Here is a 19119-nt window from a genome sequence, read left to right as displayed (position 1 = left end):
GCTACTTTCGGACAAGGCTCGCTGGTGGATATCACATCGTGTAATGCCCTTTGGGAGAGGGTGTGGTGTTGTTTGGGAGAACTTAGTGACAAGGAGCTGTTTTCAAGTATTTCTGGGCCATTTCCTTTAAGTTCAGACATAGTATTGTACTAGTAGCCAGCGAAGTTTTTGGCCAAAAATGTGATGTGGTCATGTTGCTTACAAACCTCAACTAGTCTTGATACAGCATTCTGAATCAGTTGGAGCTGGTGCAGACTGTTTGTAGTCAGACCAGTATAGAGTGCATTATAGTAATTATCTCTTTGCATTGAGAAGGCGAGGCAGTGTGGTTGTCACAAATGATGGAATCAGCTCTTGAAGGTTGCTTGGATTTTGGGGATCAGGGTAAGTGTTGAGTCTAACTGTATTCCAAGGTTTCTGACTTGTGATTGAGGAGGCATCATATTCCCAAGAGAGATTTTGATGTCAGATATGTGCTAGGTGTTATTGAGTAATTAAGAATGATGAATTATTTTCTTCAGGACAGCCAGGTCTCTCCTATCTCATCTCCTTGTGCAACATCTATATGAGTTCTTTAGGAACTTGGGGAATGAGACTGTTTGTTTTCTTATGCAGACAATATTTTTATCTTGTTACCAGTTATCAATTCAATTCTTGTTTACCCTTTCCAGGGTTCAATGTGGTTTACATTCTAGGTGAGACAAAGGCCGATGGTTAGTCCCAGGATACATGACAGACCCTCATTGATCTACCAACTAGAAACAGACTCGGATCAGCACAATCATACCTAAACCTATATTACCCAAACTGTAAAGGGCTAAAATACAAAACAACTCACGCATCTAGCTTCTCCTACATACGTGCACAACTATGGAATGGACTCCCGTATGCAGTGAAAACAATACATGACCACCTAAACTTCAGGAAATCATTGACAAACCCACCTCTTCAAAAAGCTTATCCCACCGATCCAACATAAATCCCCACACCCAGGCAACACAACATAATCAAAGATCGTACTGGATAATTTACTTCCTCTTCCCCTCGACCCCATGACGCCTGATCACTTTGACCACAACACAATCTTGTATTTGTTATCAACCGAAATGGCCACATTGAGCCTGCAATAGGTGGGAAAATTGGGGTATAAATGTAACAATAAATAATATATTTATATCGTAGGATAAAATGTGAATTGATAAGATCAGAACTTGGTCTTTGTCTTCTAAAGCTAAATACAGATAAGACTAAAATCATTTGGTTTAGTTCTGTTTTAAATAATGTTATTTATTTATTATTTATTTATTCATTGCATTTGTATCCCACATTTTCCCACCTTTTTGCGGGTTCAGTGTGACTTACAATAAGAAATGATGATGGAAGTACAATTTGTTACAGATTGGTTATGGATTACATTGTGCAGAATTATGCGAGACAATCGAAGTGTCGTTAAGGAGTGCAACAGTGGAACACAAACATTGGATGAGACAATGGGAGCTTGAAGGGCAATATTAAGGCATAAAGACATATAGTATACATATTTCTATGAGTAAAGGTAGGAGTGATGTGGGATTACGGGGGATGAGAGTTCAGAAGTGGATTTATAGTGCATTACTTAAAGTAAGTGTGGATTTTATGTGTTTTGGCTCTTTCCGTAAATTTTTTCAAAAAGATGGGTCTTCAATGATCTGCGGAAGGAAGCTTGCTCGTGGATTGTTCTTAAGTTGCGCGGCAGTGTATTCCAAAACTGCGTGCTCATGTAGAAAAGGTTGACGCGTGTAGCGTCTTGTATTCAAGCCCTTGCAATTGTTCCAAATAATAGTCTATTAGGTAATGATTCCTCCCTTTCAGATGAGAAAATCTTTAGAATCCTGGGAGTGATGTTAGATTCTGCCAAGTCTATGGAACCTCAAATTATATAACCTTGTAAAGATGTTTTTTTAAACTTAGACAACTTGGTTGGATTGGCTCCTATTTTGCAGGAATCATCTTACTTTAGTAGTACAGTTGCTTATTTTGACCCAGATGAACCACTGCAACTCTCTGTATGTAGGAATCTCCCAAGAAACCTGGAATACTGCAGCTCATTAATTTTTAAAATAACATTACATTACAATTAAAAATATTCTTGTATTCCACAAACACCTCATAAGTTCTATACAGATTACATTTTAGAAAGAAACCAATCACTGGGAAATAACATATAAATATAACCAACAAAATAAGAACTGTACAAAACAGGTTACGTACGCAAATATTTTCCTAAACAGATAGGCTTTTGACGCTTCCTAAGATTGAATAATTCTACACAATTCTAATTTTTCATGCAGCCCCTTTATTAAGCCAACTTCACTGGGTGCCTGTGGTTTATGGTTTGAGATTTGCTATAACTTCTAGATCTAAGCAGTGTGTAAACTAAAAACATATACACAAATCAGAGAAATCAGAAGGAACTGCAATAATTCATAGTTATTAATCAGACATGGGGGAAGCCACTGCTTGCTCTGGGATTGGTAGCATGGAATGGTGTTTCTAATTGGTTTCTGTCAGGACCTGGATTGCTGAAAGCAGGATACTGGGCTAAGTAGACCATTGGTCTGACCCAGTGTGGTTATTCTTATGTTCTTAAGTAGTCAACATTCATTTAGTATCTCGCAGACTGACTAGAAAAAGGAAAGGAAGAGCAGGAATAAACTACGGGGTTAGGATGCCCTTTGAAAGAGCCAAGTCTTTAGTTGAAGTTTGAAATTTTAACCGACTGTTCAGCATTAATAAAAAGACAAGGGTAATTCCAAGAAGAGGAAGGGCCTTGTAGACTTGAGGCTGCGCATTCCTGGGACTAGGGAGAAACTAGGGGGTAGTCATTATAGAACCCGATGAACACAGCAGACGGACTGTCAAGTATGGAATAGTAAGAGTGGCAAGATAGGGTGGCATAGTCATTCTGACGGCTTTAAAAGTCAGGGTAAGAAGTTTGAAAATGATGTGGTGTTCTACGGAAGCCAATTAACTTCCGTAATAGTGGAGAAACGTGATCAAATCTACAAGCATGAACCAGTAGACAAATACTGGTATTCTGCAAGGATTGAAGACACCCCAGTATTCAGCTAGCAGCAGTCCGTCGTGTATTAATCGCTGATCTTTGCTTGGCTAAATTATTCCCTGATATTCAGTGCCGGGCCATGTCCGTGCACCGGTACTGAATACTGGGGGATAATTTGGGGCCAGCAGGCTACCAGAATTTATGCGGGCCTGGTCGATATTGAGCCGGGGCCACATAAGTTATGCAGCCCCGGCTGAATCTCAGGCTGGGGCCACCATAACATTTTTTGTTTGTTTTGTTTTATTTAAAACAACAAAAAAAAAAACCTCGCTCCAACAACCCTCTTTCCCTTCTCCCCTCTTCCCAGCCCGCAGCATGAACCTCCCCAGACCTACCTGTAGCCCTGGTGGTCCATGGTGCTCGTTGGAGCAGGACTCAGGCCCCTCACTCCTGCCCTTTGCGGCCACTGAAAAAAAATGGATATTGCAGCCTCTCGCAGCAGCTCGCGGTACTACATCCTAAATATATATGTTGCAGTAATCCATGTAGGAACCAAAAGGGTAAAATAAGGAATGAAAAGAACTGTGTAAAACTGGTCTTTCCACTTTGCTTCAGCTTTGGGCATGTCAGAAATACTTTGATCAAAGACCAGATGTTTGTTTGTTAGTTTGTTTGTTTATTGAGCTCATTTGATATACCGCCAGGGCCTGCAAATAGGCATAAAGCAGTTTTTATTTATTTATTATTTTAAATTTAAATTTATTTTAAATTTATATCCTAGGTGGTTTCCAAAATGTATTACATACATATCTCCAGACAATTAAATATTACCTGAGTTGGGTAATCACTCTATTTACCATGAACTTTCTCTTTGCTTCATGTACAATTTCTCATTCATAATAGATTTTCTAAGTGTTAAATATCCATAGCTATCCCACTATGTTTATGATATTGAGTGGAGGAGTGGCCTAGTGGTTAGTATGGTGGACTTTGGTCCTGGGGAACTGGGTTCAATTCCCACTGCAGGCATCGGCAGCTCCTTGTGACTCTGGGCAAGTCACTTAAACCTCCATTGCCCCAGGTACAAATAAGTACTACTACTACTACTTAACATTTCTAGAGCGCTACAAGGGTTACGCAGCGCTGTACAAATTAACGAATAAGGACACGGTCCTGCTCAGAATAGCTTACAATCTAAAATGACGAAAGGTCAGTTGGGGTAGAGGAGATTCCTGAGACGAGATGAAGTGATTAGGTGCCGAAGGCGACATTGAAGAGGTGGGCTTTGAGCAATGATTTGAAGATGGGTAGGGAGGGGGCCCCGGCGTATGGGCTCAGGGAGTTTGTTCCAAGCATGGGGTGAGGCGAGGCAGAAAGGGCGAAGCCTAGAGTTGGCGGTGGTGGAGAAGGGTACTGAAAGGAGGGACCTGTACCTGTATATAATATGTAAGCCGCATTGAACCTGCTATGAGTGGGAAAGCGCGGGGTACAATGAAACAAAAATAAATATTGCATTGTAAAATTGGATTCTTACAACAAATTACTTTCGTATGCATTATTCTTCTTATGTATCCTATACTGTTTATTGTAAGCCACATGAACTCAAACTTGTTTGGATAATGTGGGATATAAATGTCACCAATAAATAATAAATACGTAAAATACATAATAAGAACAAGACACAAAAATACAAAACAATCCAATATTACCCATTGGATTAAATCAGATACACAGTATAGTGACCACTACTCAATTGAATGCTGTCACAAAAAGCTGTTTTTTAAGCTTCTTTGAGTGCATTCCAAAGCTGTGCACCAGCCACTGTAATCCATGAGGACCTTGTTTCTGCATAGTGTGATTGCATAATTGGATCCAGTGACATTGCATTGTGTTATCCGATCTCAAAGATCTAGAAGGATGGTATACAAAAAAGCAGGCAGGAGCAACCGCATACAAAGTGCGATGGATTAGTATCAGAACCTTATACTGTATCCATTGGACAACAGGTAACCAGTGCAAGTTCTTAAGAAATAGTGAGACATAAACAAACTTACCCACCCCAGCTATCAATCGTGCTGCCGCATTTTGGACCATCTGCAAAGATCTAAGTGTTAGTGATGATATTCCGAGATATAAGGCAGTGCAGTAGTCCAACCGTGACAATACTAGCCCTTGTAACCACAAGTCTCAGATCATAACAAAAGCAAAATTCTGTGAAGGTAAAAGTAAGATTCGAGTCCAGAGTGATTCCAGATAGGCAGGACAGAGTTTCCAAAAAGATTTAAGGAAAGAGTTTGGCGTAGGAAGACCACCCATAAACAAGCAGTCAACAGTATTTTGTTTGTTTAAAACAAGCCTGTGATCAGAGAGCCAAGCAGAGACCTGATTTAAGCAGTCTTTTCAGAGACAAATAGTAGGAGAGAAAGGATTAGTAGGAAAATTTTAAAAAAATATCATCTGCATGAAATGAAAAGAAATCCCAGTAGACTAAGTAAGCGTAGCTAAGGTCTTAAAAATAAATTAACATAGTAAATGACGGTAGATAAAGGACCTGAATGGTCACTTCAGCCTGCCCAACAAGATAAACTCATTTACATGATACGTGATACTTTTTATATGTATACCCCGAGTTTGATTTGTCCCTTGCCTTTCTCAGAGCACAGACCGTAACATTTAAGACACTTCTAAAGATTTCTTTCCATCTTTGCTTACACCCATGCTGTCTATTATGTTTTTATTGAGTGTTGTGTTGACATTGTAATGTAGCATACTATGCCATACTTTGTATAGTTTGAATATGTTTACTGCTGTAATTGTCTGTTACTTATGTTTTATGACTTATTCTTGCTGTACACCGCCTTGAGTGAATTTGTTCAAAAAGGTAGTAAATAAATCCAAATTAATAAATAAATAAAGTGATTTACAAACACTGGAGTTACTGAAACCTTCACCTGTCCTTTTACCATTTGTGGGGACAACAGACTGTAGAAGTCTGTCCAACATCAGCCTCCGTTCCCCATGCTAGATTTGGCTAATCTTCCACAACAGCTAGCTGATGTGTTGGTCTCCATAGTGCCTTCAAGTTCATCAAAGCCAGCAGATTTCAGCTCAGCAGACATTGAGATTGTTTAGCCATATGGCCACTAACTATGCACGTCATAACCCATGGCACACTTTCATTTCAGGCCGGCCCAGTGGATTTTAGCTCTTAGTGACCCAGGCCACAGGGAAGCCTAGCAGATACCATCGCTGTCACTTCTTGTCTAAGAGAAGGTTCTGTCTTGGTGGACAATTTGAATCAATTTAACCATAGTACAATAGTAGATGACGGCAGAAAAAGACCTGCACGGTCCATCCAGTCTGCCCAACAAGACAACTCATGTGTGCTACTTTTGTGTATACCCTACTTTGATTTGTACATGTGCTCTTCAGGGCACAGACCGTATAAGTCTGCCCAGCACTAACCCCGCCTCCCAACCACCGGCTCTGCATAGACCGTATAAGTCTGCCCAGCACTATCCCCGCCTCCCACCACCGGCTCTGGCACAGACCGTATAAGTCTGCCCAGCGCTATCCCCCGCCTCCCAACCTCCAGCCCGCCTCCACTACCGGCGCTGCTATCCAATCTCGGTTAAGCTCCTGAGGATCCTTACCTTCTGAACAGGATTCCTTTATGTTTATCCCACGCATGTTTGAATTCCGTTACAGTTTTCCTCTCCACCACTTCCCGCGGGAGGGCATTCCAAGCATCCACCACTCTCTCCGTGAAGAAATACTTCCTGACATTTTTCTTGAGTCTGCCCCCCCTTCATGGGACCTATCATTCCAAATTCCTGTTCCCTACAAGATATGACAACAGATACATCCAGCCTAGGCCTAGGGAGCTTATGTTGATGGGCTCTACATCCAGGGTCGATGATCACCCATGAGGCTCAGCATCATATCAAGCTCCTGGAACTATGGACCATTTGAAATGCTCCAAAAACTTTAGGAAATTAGCTGGTGCACCAAATTATATGCATTCAAACAGGACAGTCGGGTTTAAAACTATATTATGTCACAAACAGGAATACCAGATGGTATTCATTCCCAGAGTACCGATAGAAATTGAACAATGAACTTGCAGAACTATTTTAGTATATGTAATTTACCTTAAAAATCAAGCATGGTACCGGACGATTGGAGGGTGGTCAATATAATGCCTATTTTTTTTTTAAAGGTTGAAATTACAGATCGTTTGAGCCTGAAGTCAGTGCTGGGCAAAATGGTAGAGACTATTATAAGGAACAAAATTACAAAGCTATTCAAAAGCATGGATTTAGTAAAGGGAATTCTTTCCTTACCATCTATTACATTTCTTTGAAGGGGTGAATAAAGGTGAGCCAGTCGATATGTGTATCTGGATTTGCTGAAGGTGTTTGACAAAGTATCTCATGACAGACTCCAGAGGAAATTGGGAGTCATGGGATAGGAGGTAGTGTTTCTATTGTGGATTAAAAACAGGTTAAAAGATAGAAAACAGAGAGTTCATATAAGTTCATAAGTACGTAAGTAATGCCACACTGGGAAAAGACCAAGGGTCCATCGAGCCCAGCATCCTGTCCACGACAGCGGCCAATCCAGGCCAAGGGCACCTGGCAAGCTTCCCAATCGTACAAACATTCTATACATGTTATTCCTGGAATTGTGGATTTTTCCCAAGTCCATTTAGTAGCAGTTTATGGACTTGTCCTTTAGAAAACCATCTAACCCCTTTTTAAACTCTGCCAAGCTAAGAGTAGGGTTAAATGGTCAGTATTCTCAATGGAGATGGGTAGTTAGTGGGGTTCCCCAGGGCTCTGTGCTGGGACCGCTGCTTTTTAACATATTTATAAATGATGTAGAGATGGGAGTAACTAGTGAGGTAATTTAAATTTGCTGATTATTTATTATTTTATTGCCTTTGTATCCCACATTTTCCCACCTTTTTGCGGGCTCAGTGTGGCTTACAATAAGTTGTGAGTGATAGAAATACAATTTGTTACTACTCGGTTATGGATTTACATTGTGAGGAGTATGCGAGACAACTCAGAGTATCATTAAGGAATATAACAATGGAAAAGAGCAGTGAAACATTGGGGGGAAACAACGGGAAACTAAAAGGGGCAGTACATAACAACAAGAAAGCATATGGTATACATTTTCTGTGAGTAGAGGTATGAGTGTGGTGAGATTACAGGGGATGAGAATTCAGAGTGGCTGTATTGATGCATTATTGAACCTTGGGTTGGGCTTTATGTGTTTTGGTTCTTTCCGTAAGTTTTCTCAAAAAGATGGGTCTTCAATAGTTTGCGGAAGGTGGCTTGCTCGTAGGTCGTTTTCAGGTTGCGCGGCAGTGAATTCCAGAATTGCGTGCTCATGTAAGAAAAGGTTGACGCGTGCAGCGCCTTGTATTTCAAGCCTTTGCAATAGGGAGTGGAGGTTGAGGAAAGTTCGGGATGATCTTTTAGCATTTCTGGGTGGTAGATCTATTAGATCAGACGTGTAGGCTGGGGCTTCACCGTGAATGATTTTTGTGGACTAATGTGCATGCTTTAAAAGTAATGCGTTCCTTAAGTGGGAGCCAGTGTAGCTTCTCTCGTAAGGGTTTTGCACTTTCATATTTTGGTTTTCCGAAGATGAGTCTGGCTGCTGTGTTCTGGGCTGTTGGAGTTTCCTCAGTATTTGCTCTTTTGCAACCTGCGTATAGTGAGTTGCAGTAATCCAGATGGCTGAGTACGAGGGATTGCACTAGGCTGCGAAAGACGAATCTTGGGAAGAATGGTCTTATTCTTTTCAATTTCCACATGCAGTAGAACATCTTTTGGTTGTGTTGTTTGCATGAGTTCGAGTGTTAGGTGGCGGTCGATAGTGACTCCAAGGATTTTTAACGTTTCTGAGATTGGAAGGTTTAGTTTTGGTGTGTTTATAGCGGTGAATTCATTTGTGTTGTACTGGGAAGTGAATATCAGGCATTGAGTTTTTTCTGCATTTAGTTTCAAGCGAAATGCATCTGCCCAGGTGTTCATGATGTGTAGACTTTGGTTAATTTCATTGAGGATCTCTTTAATGTCTTCTTTGAAAGGGATGTATATTGTTACATCATCGGCGTATATATATGGGTTGAGGTTATGATTGATAGGAGTTTTGCCAAGGGGATCATCATTAGGTTGAAGATGGTTGGTGAGAGGGGTGATTCTTGTGGTACTCCACATTCAGGTATCCATGCAGCACACGTGGTTGAATTTGATGTGACTTGATGTGACCGCTGGGTTAGGAATCCCTTGAACCAGTTTAGGACATTTCCTTCGATGCCAAAATATGCAAATATATGTAATAGGATTTCGTGGTCAACCATGTCGAAGGCACTTGACATGTCAAATTGTAGGAGGAGTATATTGTTGCCGGTTGCAATCATTTGTTTAAATTAGTCATAAGGGTAATTAATACTGTTTCTGTGCTGTGATTCGACCGGAATCCTGATTGGGCATCATGCAGTATTGAGTGTTTGTTTAAATAGTTTGTGAGTTGTTTAGTTAGCATTCCTTCTGTTATTTGGTTATAAGTGGTATGGATGCTACTGGTCTGTAATTGATTATTTCGCTTGCGCTTTTCTTTGTATCTTTGGGTATTGGGGTGAGTAAAAGTTTTCCTTTTTCTTTGGGGCAAAAGTCCGTTTTGTAGCATGAAGTTAACGTGGCTCGTTAGGTCTATTATGAATTGTTGAGGAGCTGATTTCATGAGGTTGTTTGGGCATGTGTCTAATTTGCAGTGGGATTTGGCAATCTTTTAAGTGTTCCAGAGATGAGGTTTTCTGATAGTAGTTCGAATTCGGTCCAAGTTCTGTCTGTTGGGTATGTTCCGTCTTCTGGGTCTAGACAATCTAGAAGTGTGGCGTAGTCAATAGGGCTGGCGGGTATTTTAGTTCGTAGTTGTATAATTTTCTTCTTGAAGTATTTCGCAAGGTTGTCAACATCTGGTATGTCTTTGTTGTTGTTTGTAACTGGTGTGGTGTCTAACAGTTTGTTCACAAGGAAGAAGAGTTTATGTGTGTCTTTGTAGTTTGGTCCTATTATTGTCTTGTAATGTAATCTTTTGGTCTGTTTTATGGTATATTTGTATTTCCTCCAAAGTAGCTTCCAGGCATTTAGTGTTTGTTTGTCTTTCTTTTTGTTCCATGCGTGTTCTAGTTTCCTGACTTGTGTTTTAAGTTTTTTCAGCTCTTCGGTGAACCATGGGTTTGGTTTTTCCTGTGTGATATTCTGGTTTGGATTGGGGCGATTTTGTCTAGTGTTGTTGTACATAACTCGTCCCATTCTTGGAGGAATTGGATGGTATCAGCATTTGTTGACCATTCGTTCTGGTATATCTGTTGCCAGAATGTTGTGGGGTCTATTTTTCCTCTCGTGGTGTATGTTGTTCGCTCATGTTTATTGATTGTGCTTATGTGTGTTTTTCGCCAGTAGAGAGAGACATTTGCTTTATGGTGGTCTGACCATAATGTAGGTGTCCATCTTGTGTCAGTGAGTATGATAGTTGAGTTCGGGTCAAATTTGTGTGTTATGATGTCTAATGTATGTCCTTTTTTGTGTGTTGGCTGCTTGTTGGGTGCGTGCAGGTCCCAGAGTTTTAAGAATTCTTTGCATTCTCGTGTGCCTGTTGAGGTGTCGTCTTCAAGGTGTAGGTTGATGTCTCCTATTATAAGGATGTTTGAGGCAGATACACATGTGTTCGATATGAAGTCCATGAGTTGTGTTTGGGAGTCTTGCCATTTTCCTGGTGGTCTGTAGAATAGGATTGCGTTGAGGTGTCCTATTAGGTTTGGATGATTAATTCTTGTCGAGGCAATTTCAAGTTGTGGTGAGGTAGATTCACCCGTGGTTGTGATGGTGAATTTGGATTTGTAAATTATGGCTATTCCGCCCCCTCTTTTTCCATTTCTTGTCCAGTGGGTGATTTTTTAATCTGGCGGGCATGTTTCTAAGATGGCGGGGTCAGTGGGGCTGTGGAACCAGGTTTCTGTGATAAAAAGAAGGTCTAAATTATCTATGGTGATCCAGTCTAGTAAATCTACTGAGTTGCTTACTGCTGATCTTGCATTGATGTATCCTAGTTGGATTGAGCGGTGTGGTTCTGTGGGGAGGTTCGCTGTGTTTATTTTTATTAGTTGTCTGTTTCTTCGGTGGTTGAATTTGTTGTTGTTGTTGTTTTCCTCCTTTTGTTGGTGGTGTTCATATCCGAGGATTATTCCTTTTGGTTGGTTATTGTGTCTTTGGTTTGTTGATTTGTTAGTAGGTCGTACATAGGGTTGGTGATGACACTGTGTGCATCAAAAGTACAAATTCAGGGAGAAAAGGGACCTCAGCTAAATCCCCCCCGAAGCCCCATCCTCAGTGCATCCCACATCTTATATCACCCCCTAGGGGGGATATAAGCGAGCCCTCTTAATCCCCTGAGCCACAGGACCCCCCCCCCCCCTCCCGGCAAGGGCCTCCAACATCGGGGAACGTGCCAGCTGCAGCCTCTTCAGCAAAACACTCTGTGCATCAAAGGTATGAATTCAGGGAGAAAAGGGACCTCAGTTGAATCCCCCCAAAGCCCCATACTCGGCACATCCCACCTTGCCTAGTCACCATGGGGCTTATAATTGATAGTGGAAAATCAGCAACCATATAACACTCATGAAACTCTCAATGCCATGAGAAAGGTGGGGGAGGGGGGGAACCTCTTCAAGTTAGCCCAAAAACATTTCTAACCCAAGATACAGGGATATAAAGCAAAAGGAAATAACCCACATAATTAATCCAAGACTAACTATAGAGACAGGGAGAAGGTTAACAATTGCAGCCAACCTAACAGCATTTCTTTATCAAGCAGGTTAATTCAGGGAAGCATTTATTATATATTCTTTAACAGAAATCCAATTCTTGCAGCTTTTTAGGGTAAAAAACATAATTAACAGAATCCAGCAATGCCAAACATCTACAGAACCACCCAAAGAGATAACTAGACCTCAAGGTCAAGGATTCTTGTCTCATCTTCTGAGTAGCTAAATCTGATTTTTAGAACCTAAAAAGGTCCACATTTGGTTCTCTTTCTATTGGTATTAACAGGTTTGCTTCTCTTTTAGGTTGTGTGTGGAGATGTGGAAAAGAGTGAGCGAGTTGTTGAAACTTTCCAAGCAGAAGTGAATAAACTAAAAAAGCAAATTATTGCAAGGAAAGAAGAAAAGGAGCAAGAAAGTAAGTTTCTTAGTTACTATTAAACCTTTCATCAATAGCAGTGATGTTTCTGCTGTGCACTGACAAACCTTTCTATAGAAACACATCTGTATGAACGCACACTCAATAATAGCAGTACGCTATTGTGTGTCTGCAAAAATTCACATACACACATTAATGGCAATATAAGTGCATAAGTATTGCCATACTGGGAAAGACCAAAGGTCCATCAAACCCAGCATCCTGTTTCCAACAGTGGCCAATCCAGGTCACAAATACCTGGCAAGATCCAAAAAAAGTACAAAACATTTTATACTGCTTATCCCAGAAATACTGGATTTTCCCCAAGTCCATTTAATAATGGTCTATGGACTTTTCCTTTAGGAAGCTGTCCAAACCTTTTTTAAACTCCGCTAAGCTAACCGCCTTTACTAAAGCATGAACCTTTTGACTGTTGCTGCAGTGACCAGAAAACAGCAGGATAATCTATTAAAATAAGGGAAAGATTCCAAGATAGCTGTGAATGAAATCTTATGTTGTCAGGATTCAAGGACTGGTTCCATTTGCACTGGAAGAGAAGCTCATGAGTGGTGTGGAACAGACTTACGGGGAATGCTTATTTACCTTTTTAAACATTACTAGGAAAAAGGACAATTTGTGAAACAAACATAGTGGATTCCCAGTAAAACCCCATATACAGTGATGTGAAAAAGTCCTTCTGATTTCCTGATTTCCCCTATTATTGCACGTACGTTACACTGAATGGTTTCTGATCTTTAAAAGGATCGGCTGCAAAGGTTAGGACACTAAATCAGGTGTGGACATTATTCAAAAATACCATCTTGGAACCTAGTCCAGATGCATTCCACGTATTTGCAAAGGTGGAAAGAAGAGAAAAACGTCAGCCAGCGTGGTTAAAAGGTGAGGTAAAAAAGGCCATTACAGCCAAAAGATTGTCCTTCAAAGAATGGAAAAAGGACCCAAATGAAGAAAATAAGAAGCAACATAAGCACTGGCAAGTCAGATGCAAAGCATTAATAAGTCTAAAAGAAAATATCAAGAGAAGCTTGCCGCAGAGGCTAAAGCTCAGTCACATCTTTTTCAGGTACATCAGAAGCAGAAAGCCTGCGACGGAATCTGTGGGACCATTAGATCATGATGGAGTAAAAGAGGCGCTCAGGGAGCACAAGACCATAGCGGAGAATGAGTTCTTTGCTTCTGTCTTTACGGAAGAAGATGTAAGAGATCTGCCTGTACTGATGATGCTTAGCAACTGAAAGAAATCTCAGTGAATCTGGAAGATGCACTGAGCCAAATTGACAAATTAAAGAGTAGTAAATCACCTGGACTGGATGGCATACATCCAAGGATACTCAAAAAAAACTTAAGCCTGAAATTGCTGATCTGCAAATCGTCTGTAGTACCTAAAGATTGGAGGGTGGCCAATGTGACACCGATTTTTAAAAAGGGTTCTAGGGGTGATCCAGGAAATTATAGACTAGTAAGCCTGATGTCAGTGCCAGCCAGAATAGTGGAAACTATTATAAAGAATAAAATTACACAACACGTAGACAAACGTTTAATGGGACAGAGTCAGCATGGGTTTAGCCAAGGGAAGTCTTGTCTCACCAATTTGCTTCTTTTCTTTGAAGGCGTGAATAAAAGTGGATAAAGGTGAGCTGGTTGATGTAGTGTATCTAGATTTTCAAAAAGCTTTTGATAAAGTTCCTCATGAGATACTCCAGAGAACATTAAAGAGTTACGGGATAGGAGGCAAGGCTCTAGTGTGGATTAGGAACTGGTTATTGAACAGAAAACAGAGGGTAGGGTTAAATGGTTATTTCTCTCAGTGGAGGAGTTTGAACAGTGGAGTGCTGCAGGGATCTGTACTGGGACCGGTGATATGGAAATCAGATCGATGAGTGAGGTGATTAAATTTGCAGATGATACAAAACTAATCAAGGTTGTTAAATTATGTGCGGACTGTGAAATATTGCAGAAAGACCTTAGGAAATTGGAAGACTTGGCATCCAAATGGCAGTTGAAATTTAATATGGACAAATGCAAGGTGATGCACATTGGAAAGAATAATCCGAATCATAGTTACCTGATGCTAGGGTCCACCTTGGGGGTCAGCACTCAAGAAAAAGATCTGGGTGTCGTTGTAGATAATACACTGAAATCTTCTGCTCAGCATGCAGTGGTGGCCAGAAAAGAAAACAGGATGCTAGGAATTATTAGGAAAGGGATGGTGAATAAGACCGAAGATAATATAATGCCTTTGTATTGCTCCATGATGTGTCTGCACTTTGAGTATTGCGTTCAGTTCTGGTCGCCGTATCTCAAAAAAGATATAGCGGAATTAGAAAAGATTCAAAGAAGAGCAACCAAAATGATAAAGGGGATGAAACTCCTGTCGTATGAGGTAAGGTTAAAGAGGTTAGGGCTGTTCCAAAAGTACAAAGACTAGGGGGGACACTCAAGGAAGTTAACATGGAAATACTTTTAAATCAAATAGGTGGAAATATTTTTTCACTCAACGAATAGTTAAGCTCTGGAACTCTTTGCCGGAGGATGTAGTAGCAGCGGTTAGTGTATCGGGGTTTAAAAAAGGTTTGGACAAGTTCTTGGAGGAAAAGTCTATAGTCTGCTATTGAGACAGACGTGGGGAAGCAACTGCTTGCCCTGGGATTTGTAGTATGGAGTGTTGCCACATTTTGGGTTTCTGCCATGTACTTGTGACCTGGCTTGGCCACTGTTTGGAAAACAGGATAAATAAGGCTTTACAATAGTCAAATATAGCAGGTTGAAACCTAGTTTGAGGTGTGGGGAGGGGCATTTGCCCCCCACATGACCTGTATGTCTGGAAAGGAAAAGGACAACATAAGAACAGCATAAGAGTAGCCATACTGGATCAGACCAATGGTCTATCTAGGCCAGTATCCTGCATAATAAAATAAAGCAAAACAAATACTTATCAACATATATAGTAACATAGTAGATGACGGCAGAAAAAGTCCTGCACAGTCCATCCAGTCTGCCCAACAAGATAAACTAATATGTGCCACTTTTTGTGTATACCTTACCTTGATTTGTACCTGTCCTTTTCAGGGCACAGACCGTATAAGTCTACCCAGCACTATCCCCGCCTCCCAACCACCAGCCCCGCCTCCCACCACCAGCTCTGGCACAGACCATATAAGTCTGCCCAGCACCATCCCCACCTCCCAACCACCAGTCCCGCCTCCCACCACCAGCTCTGGCACAGACCGTATAAGTCTGCGCAGCACCATCCCCACCTCCCAACCACCAGTCCCGCCTCTGGCACAGACCGTATAAGTCTGCCCAGCACCATCCCCGCCTCCCGCCACCGGCTCTGCCACCCAATCTCGGCTAAGCTCAGGATCCATTCCTTCTGAACAGGATTCCTTTATGTTTATCCCACGCATGTTTGAATTCCGTTGCTGTTTTCATTTCCACTACCTCCCGCGGGAGGGCATTCCAAGCATTCACTACTCTCTTCGTGAAAAAATACTTCCTGACATTTTTCTTGAGTCTGCCCCCCTTCAATCTCATTTCATGTCCTCTCGTTCTGCCGCCTTCGCATTTCCGGAAAAGGTTCGTTTGCGGATTAATACCTTTCAAATATTTGAACGTCTGTATCATATCACCCCTGTTTCTTCTTTCCTCTAGAGTATACATGTTCAGGTCAGCAAGTTTCTCCTCATACGTCTTGTAACTTAAATCCCATACCATTCTCGTAGCTTTTCTTTGCACCGCTTCAATTCTTTTTACATTCTTAGCAAGATACAGCCTCCAAAACTGAACACAATACTCTAGATAGGATTCTAGATAGTGCTGGGGAGGAGTCCGCTGTCTTGGTACATGTGGGTACCAATGACATAGGAAAATGTGGGAGAGAGGTTCTGGAAGCAAAATTTAGGCTCTTAGGTAGAAAGCTGAAATCCAGATCCTCCAGGGTAGCATTTTCTGAAATGCTACCTGTGCCACGCGCAGGGCCCAAGAGACAGGCAGAGCTCCAGAGTCTCAATGCGTGGATGAGACGATGGTGCAGGGAGGAGGGCTTTAGATTTGTTAGGAACTGGGCAACATTCTGGGGAAGGGGGAGCCTATTCCGAAAGGATGGGCTCCATCTTAACCAGAGTGGGACCAGGCTGCTGGCATCGGCGTTTAAGAAGGAGATAGAGCAGCTTTTAAACTAGAAATGGGGGGAAGGCCGACAGTCGCTCAAAAGAGCATGGTTCGGGATAAGGTATCTTTCAAAGATATCACCATAACAGGGAAGATAGAGTATCCTGATAGTGAGGTTGCAAAAGAGATTGTAGTAGATCGGGTATCTTTAAATAACAATAAAAATCAGACAAAAGATTGCCAGTTAATACTGTCAAGTACTAAGCATGATGTACTTAGGAACAACAAACATAGTTTGAAATGTCTATATGCGAATGCCAGGAGCCTAAGAAATAAGATGGGGGAGTTAGAATATATTGCACTAAATGAAAAATTAGATATAATAGGCATCTCTGAGACCTGGTGGAAGGAGGATAACCAGTGGGACACTGTCATACCGGGGTACAAATTATATCGTAGTGATAGGGTGAATCGGATTGGTGGAGGGGTAGCATTGTATATTAATGAGAGCCTTGAATCAAATAGATTGAAAATTCTGCAGGAAGCAAAACACTCCTTGGAATCACTGTGGATTGAAATTCCATGTGCAAAGGGGAAAAGGATAGTGATAGGAGTGTACTACCGTCCGCCTGGCCAGGACGAACAGACGGATGCGGAAATGTTAAAGGAAATCAGGGACGCAAACAAACTGGGCAACACAATAATAATGGGGGATTTCAATTACCCGCATATAGACTGGGTTAATGTAACATCTGTACACGTAAGGGACATAAGATTTCTTGATGAAATCAAGGACAGCTTCATGGAACAGCTAGTTCAGGAGCCGACAAGAGAAGGAAAAATACTAGACTTAGTCCTTAGTGGTGCTCATGATCTAGTGCAGGGGGTAACGATACGAGGGCCGCTTGATAACAGTGATCATAATATGATCGGTTTTGATATTGGCATTGAAGGAAGTGAAACTAGGAAATCAAGTACGCTAGCGTTTAACTATAGAAAAGGTGATTACGACAAAATGAGAAAAATGGTGAAAAAAAGACTGAAAGGAGCAGCTCGCAGAGTAAAAAACTTGCATCAGGCGTGGATGCTGTTTAAAAACACCATCCTGGAGGTTCAGGACAAATATATTCCACGTATTAGAAAAAAGGGAAAAAAGACTAAACGTCAGCCGGCGTGGCTAAACAGTAAGATAAAGGAAATCATTAGAGCCAAAAAACAATCCTTCAGAAAGTGGAGAAGAGAACCAACTGAAAGTAACAGGATAGATCATAAGGAATGCCAAGCCAAATGCAAAGCGGAGATAAGGAGGGCAAAAAAGGACTTTGAGAAGAAATTAGCGTTGGAAGCAAAAATACATAGTAAAAACTTTTTTAGATACATTAAAAGCAGGAAACCGGCCAAAGAGTCGGTTGGGCCGCTGGACGAAAATGGTGTTAAAGGGGCGATCAAGGAGGACAAAGCCGTAGCGGAGAAATTAAATGAATTCTTTGCTTCGGTCTTCACCGAGGAGGATTTGGGGGGGACACCGGTGCCGGAAAGAATATTTGAAGCGGGGGAGTCGGAGAAACTAAACAAATTCTCTGTAACCTTGGAGGATGTAATGGGTCAGTTCAGCAAGCTGAAGAGTAGTAAATCACCGGGACCTGATGGTATTCATCCCAGAGTATTAATAGAACTAAAAAATGAACTTGCGGAGCTACTGTTAGAAATATGCAATCTGTCCCTAAAATCGAGTGTAATACCGGAAGACTGGAGGGTAGCCAATGTTACTCCGATTTTTAAGAAAGGTTCCAGAGGAGATCCGGGAAATTATAGACCGGTGAGTCTGACGTCGGTGCCGGGCAAGATGGTGGAGGCTATTATTAAGAATAAAATTGCAGAGCATATACAAAAACATGGACTGATGAGACAAAGTCAGCACGGATTTAGTGAAGGGAAGTCTTGCCTCACCAATCTAATGCATTTTTTTGAGGGGGTAAGCAAACATGTGGACAATGGGGAGCCGGTTGATATTGTATATCTGGATTTTCAGAAGGCGTTTGACAAAGTGCCGCACGAAAGACTCCTGAAGAAATTGCAGAGTCATGGAATCGGAGGTAGGGTATTATTATGGATTAAGAACTGGTTGAAAGATAGGAAGCAGAGAGTAGGATTGCGTGGCCAGTATTCTCAGTGGAGGAGGGTAGTTAGTGGGGTCTGTGCTGGGTCCGTTGCTTTTTAATGTATTTATAAATGACCTAGAGATGGGAATAACTAGTGAGGTAATTAAATTCGCCGATGACACAAAATTATTCAGGGTCGTCAAGTCGCAGGAGGAATGTGAACGATTACAGGAGGACCTTGCGAGACTGGGAGAATGGGCGTGCAAGTGGCAGATGAAGTTCAATGTTGACAAGTGCAAAGTGATGCATGTGGGTAAGAGGAACCCGAATTATAGCTACGTCTTGCAAGGTTCCGCGTTAGGAGTTACGGATCAAGAAAGGGATCTGGGTGTCGTCGTCGATGATACGCTGAAACCTTCTGCTCAGTGTGCTGCTGCGGCTAGGAAAGCGAATAGAATGTTGGGTGTTATTAGGAAGGGTATGGAGTCCAGGTGTGCGGATGTTATAATGCCGTTGTATCGCTCCATGGTGCGACCGCACCTGGAGTATTGTGTTCAGTACTGGTCTCCGTATCTCAAAAAAG

The 19119-nt window shown here is 41.6% G+C and overlaps 1 protein-coding gene across 1 annotated transcript in view; it reads left to right on the top strand.

The window, feature by feature from the left end:
- Positions 1 to 19119, top strand: part of ABRAXAS2 (abraxas 2, BRISC complex subunit) — a 141308-nt gene that overhangs the window by 113730 nt on the left and 8459 nt on the right. The window contains 1 exon segment of the mRNA XM_030202556.1: positions 12192 to 12303. Coding sequence (XP_030058416.1) covers positions 12192 to 12303 — 112 coding nt within the window.

This window comes from Microcaecilia unicolor, chromosome 5 (genome assembly GCF_901765095.1).
Source record: "Microcaecilia unicolor chromosome 5, aMicUni1.1, whole genome shotgun sequence".
NCBI classification, from domain to species: domain Eukaryota; kingdom Metazoa; phylum Chordata; class Amphibia; order Gymnophiona; family Siphonopidae; genus Microcaecilia; species Microcaecilia unicolor.
The sequence above is the reverse complement of the archived record's forward strand: the minus strand, read 5'-3'. Positions and strand labels throughout refer to the sequence as shown.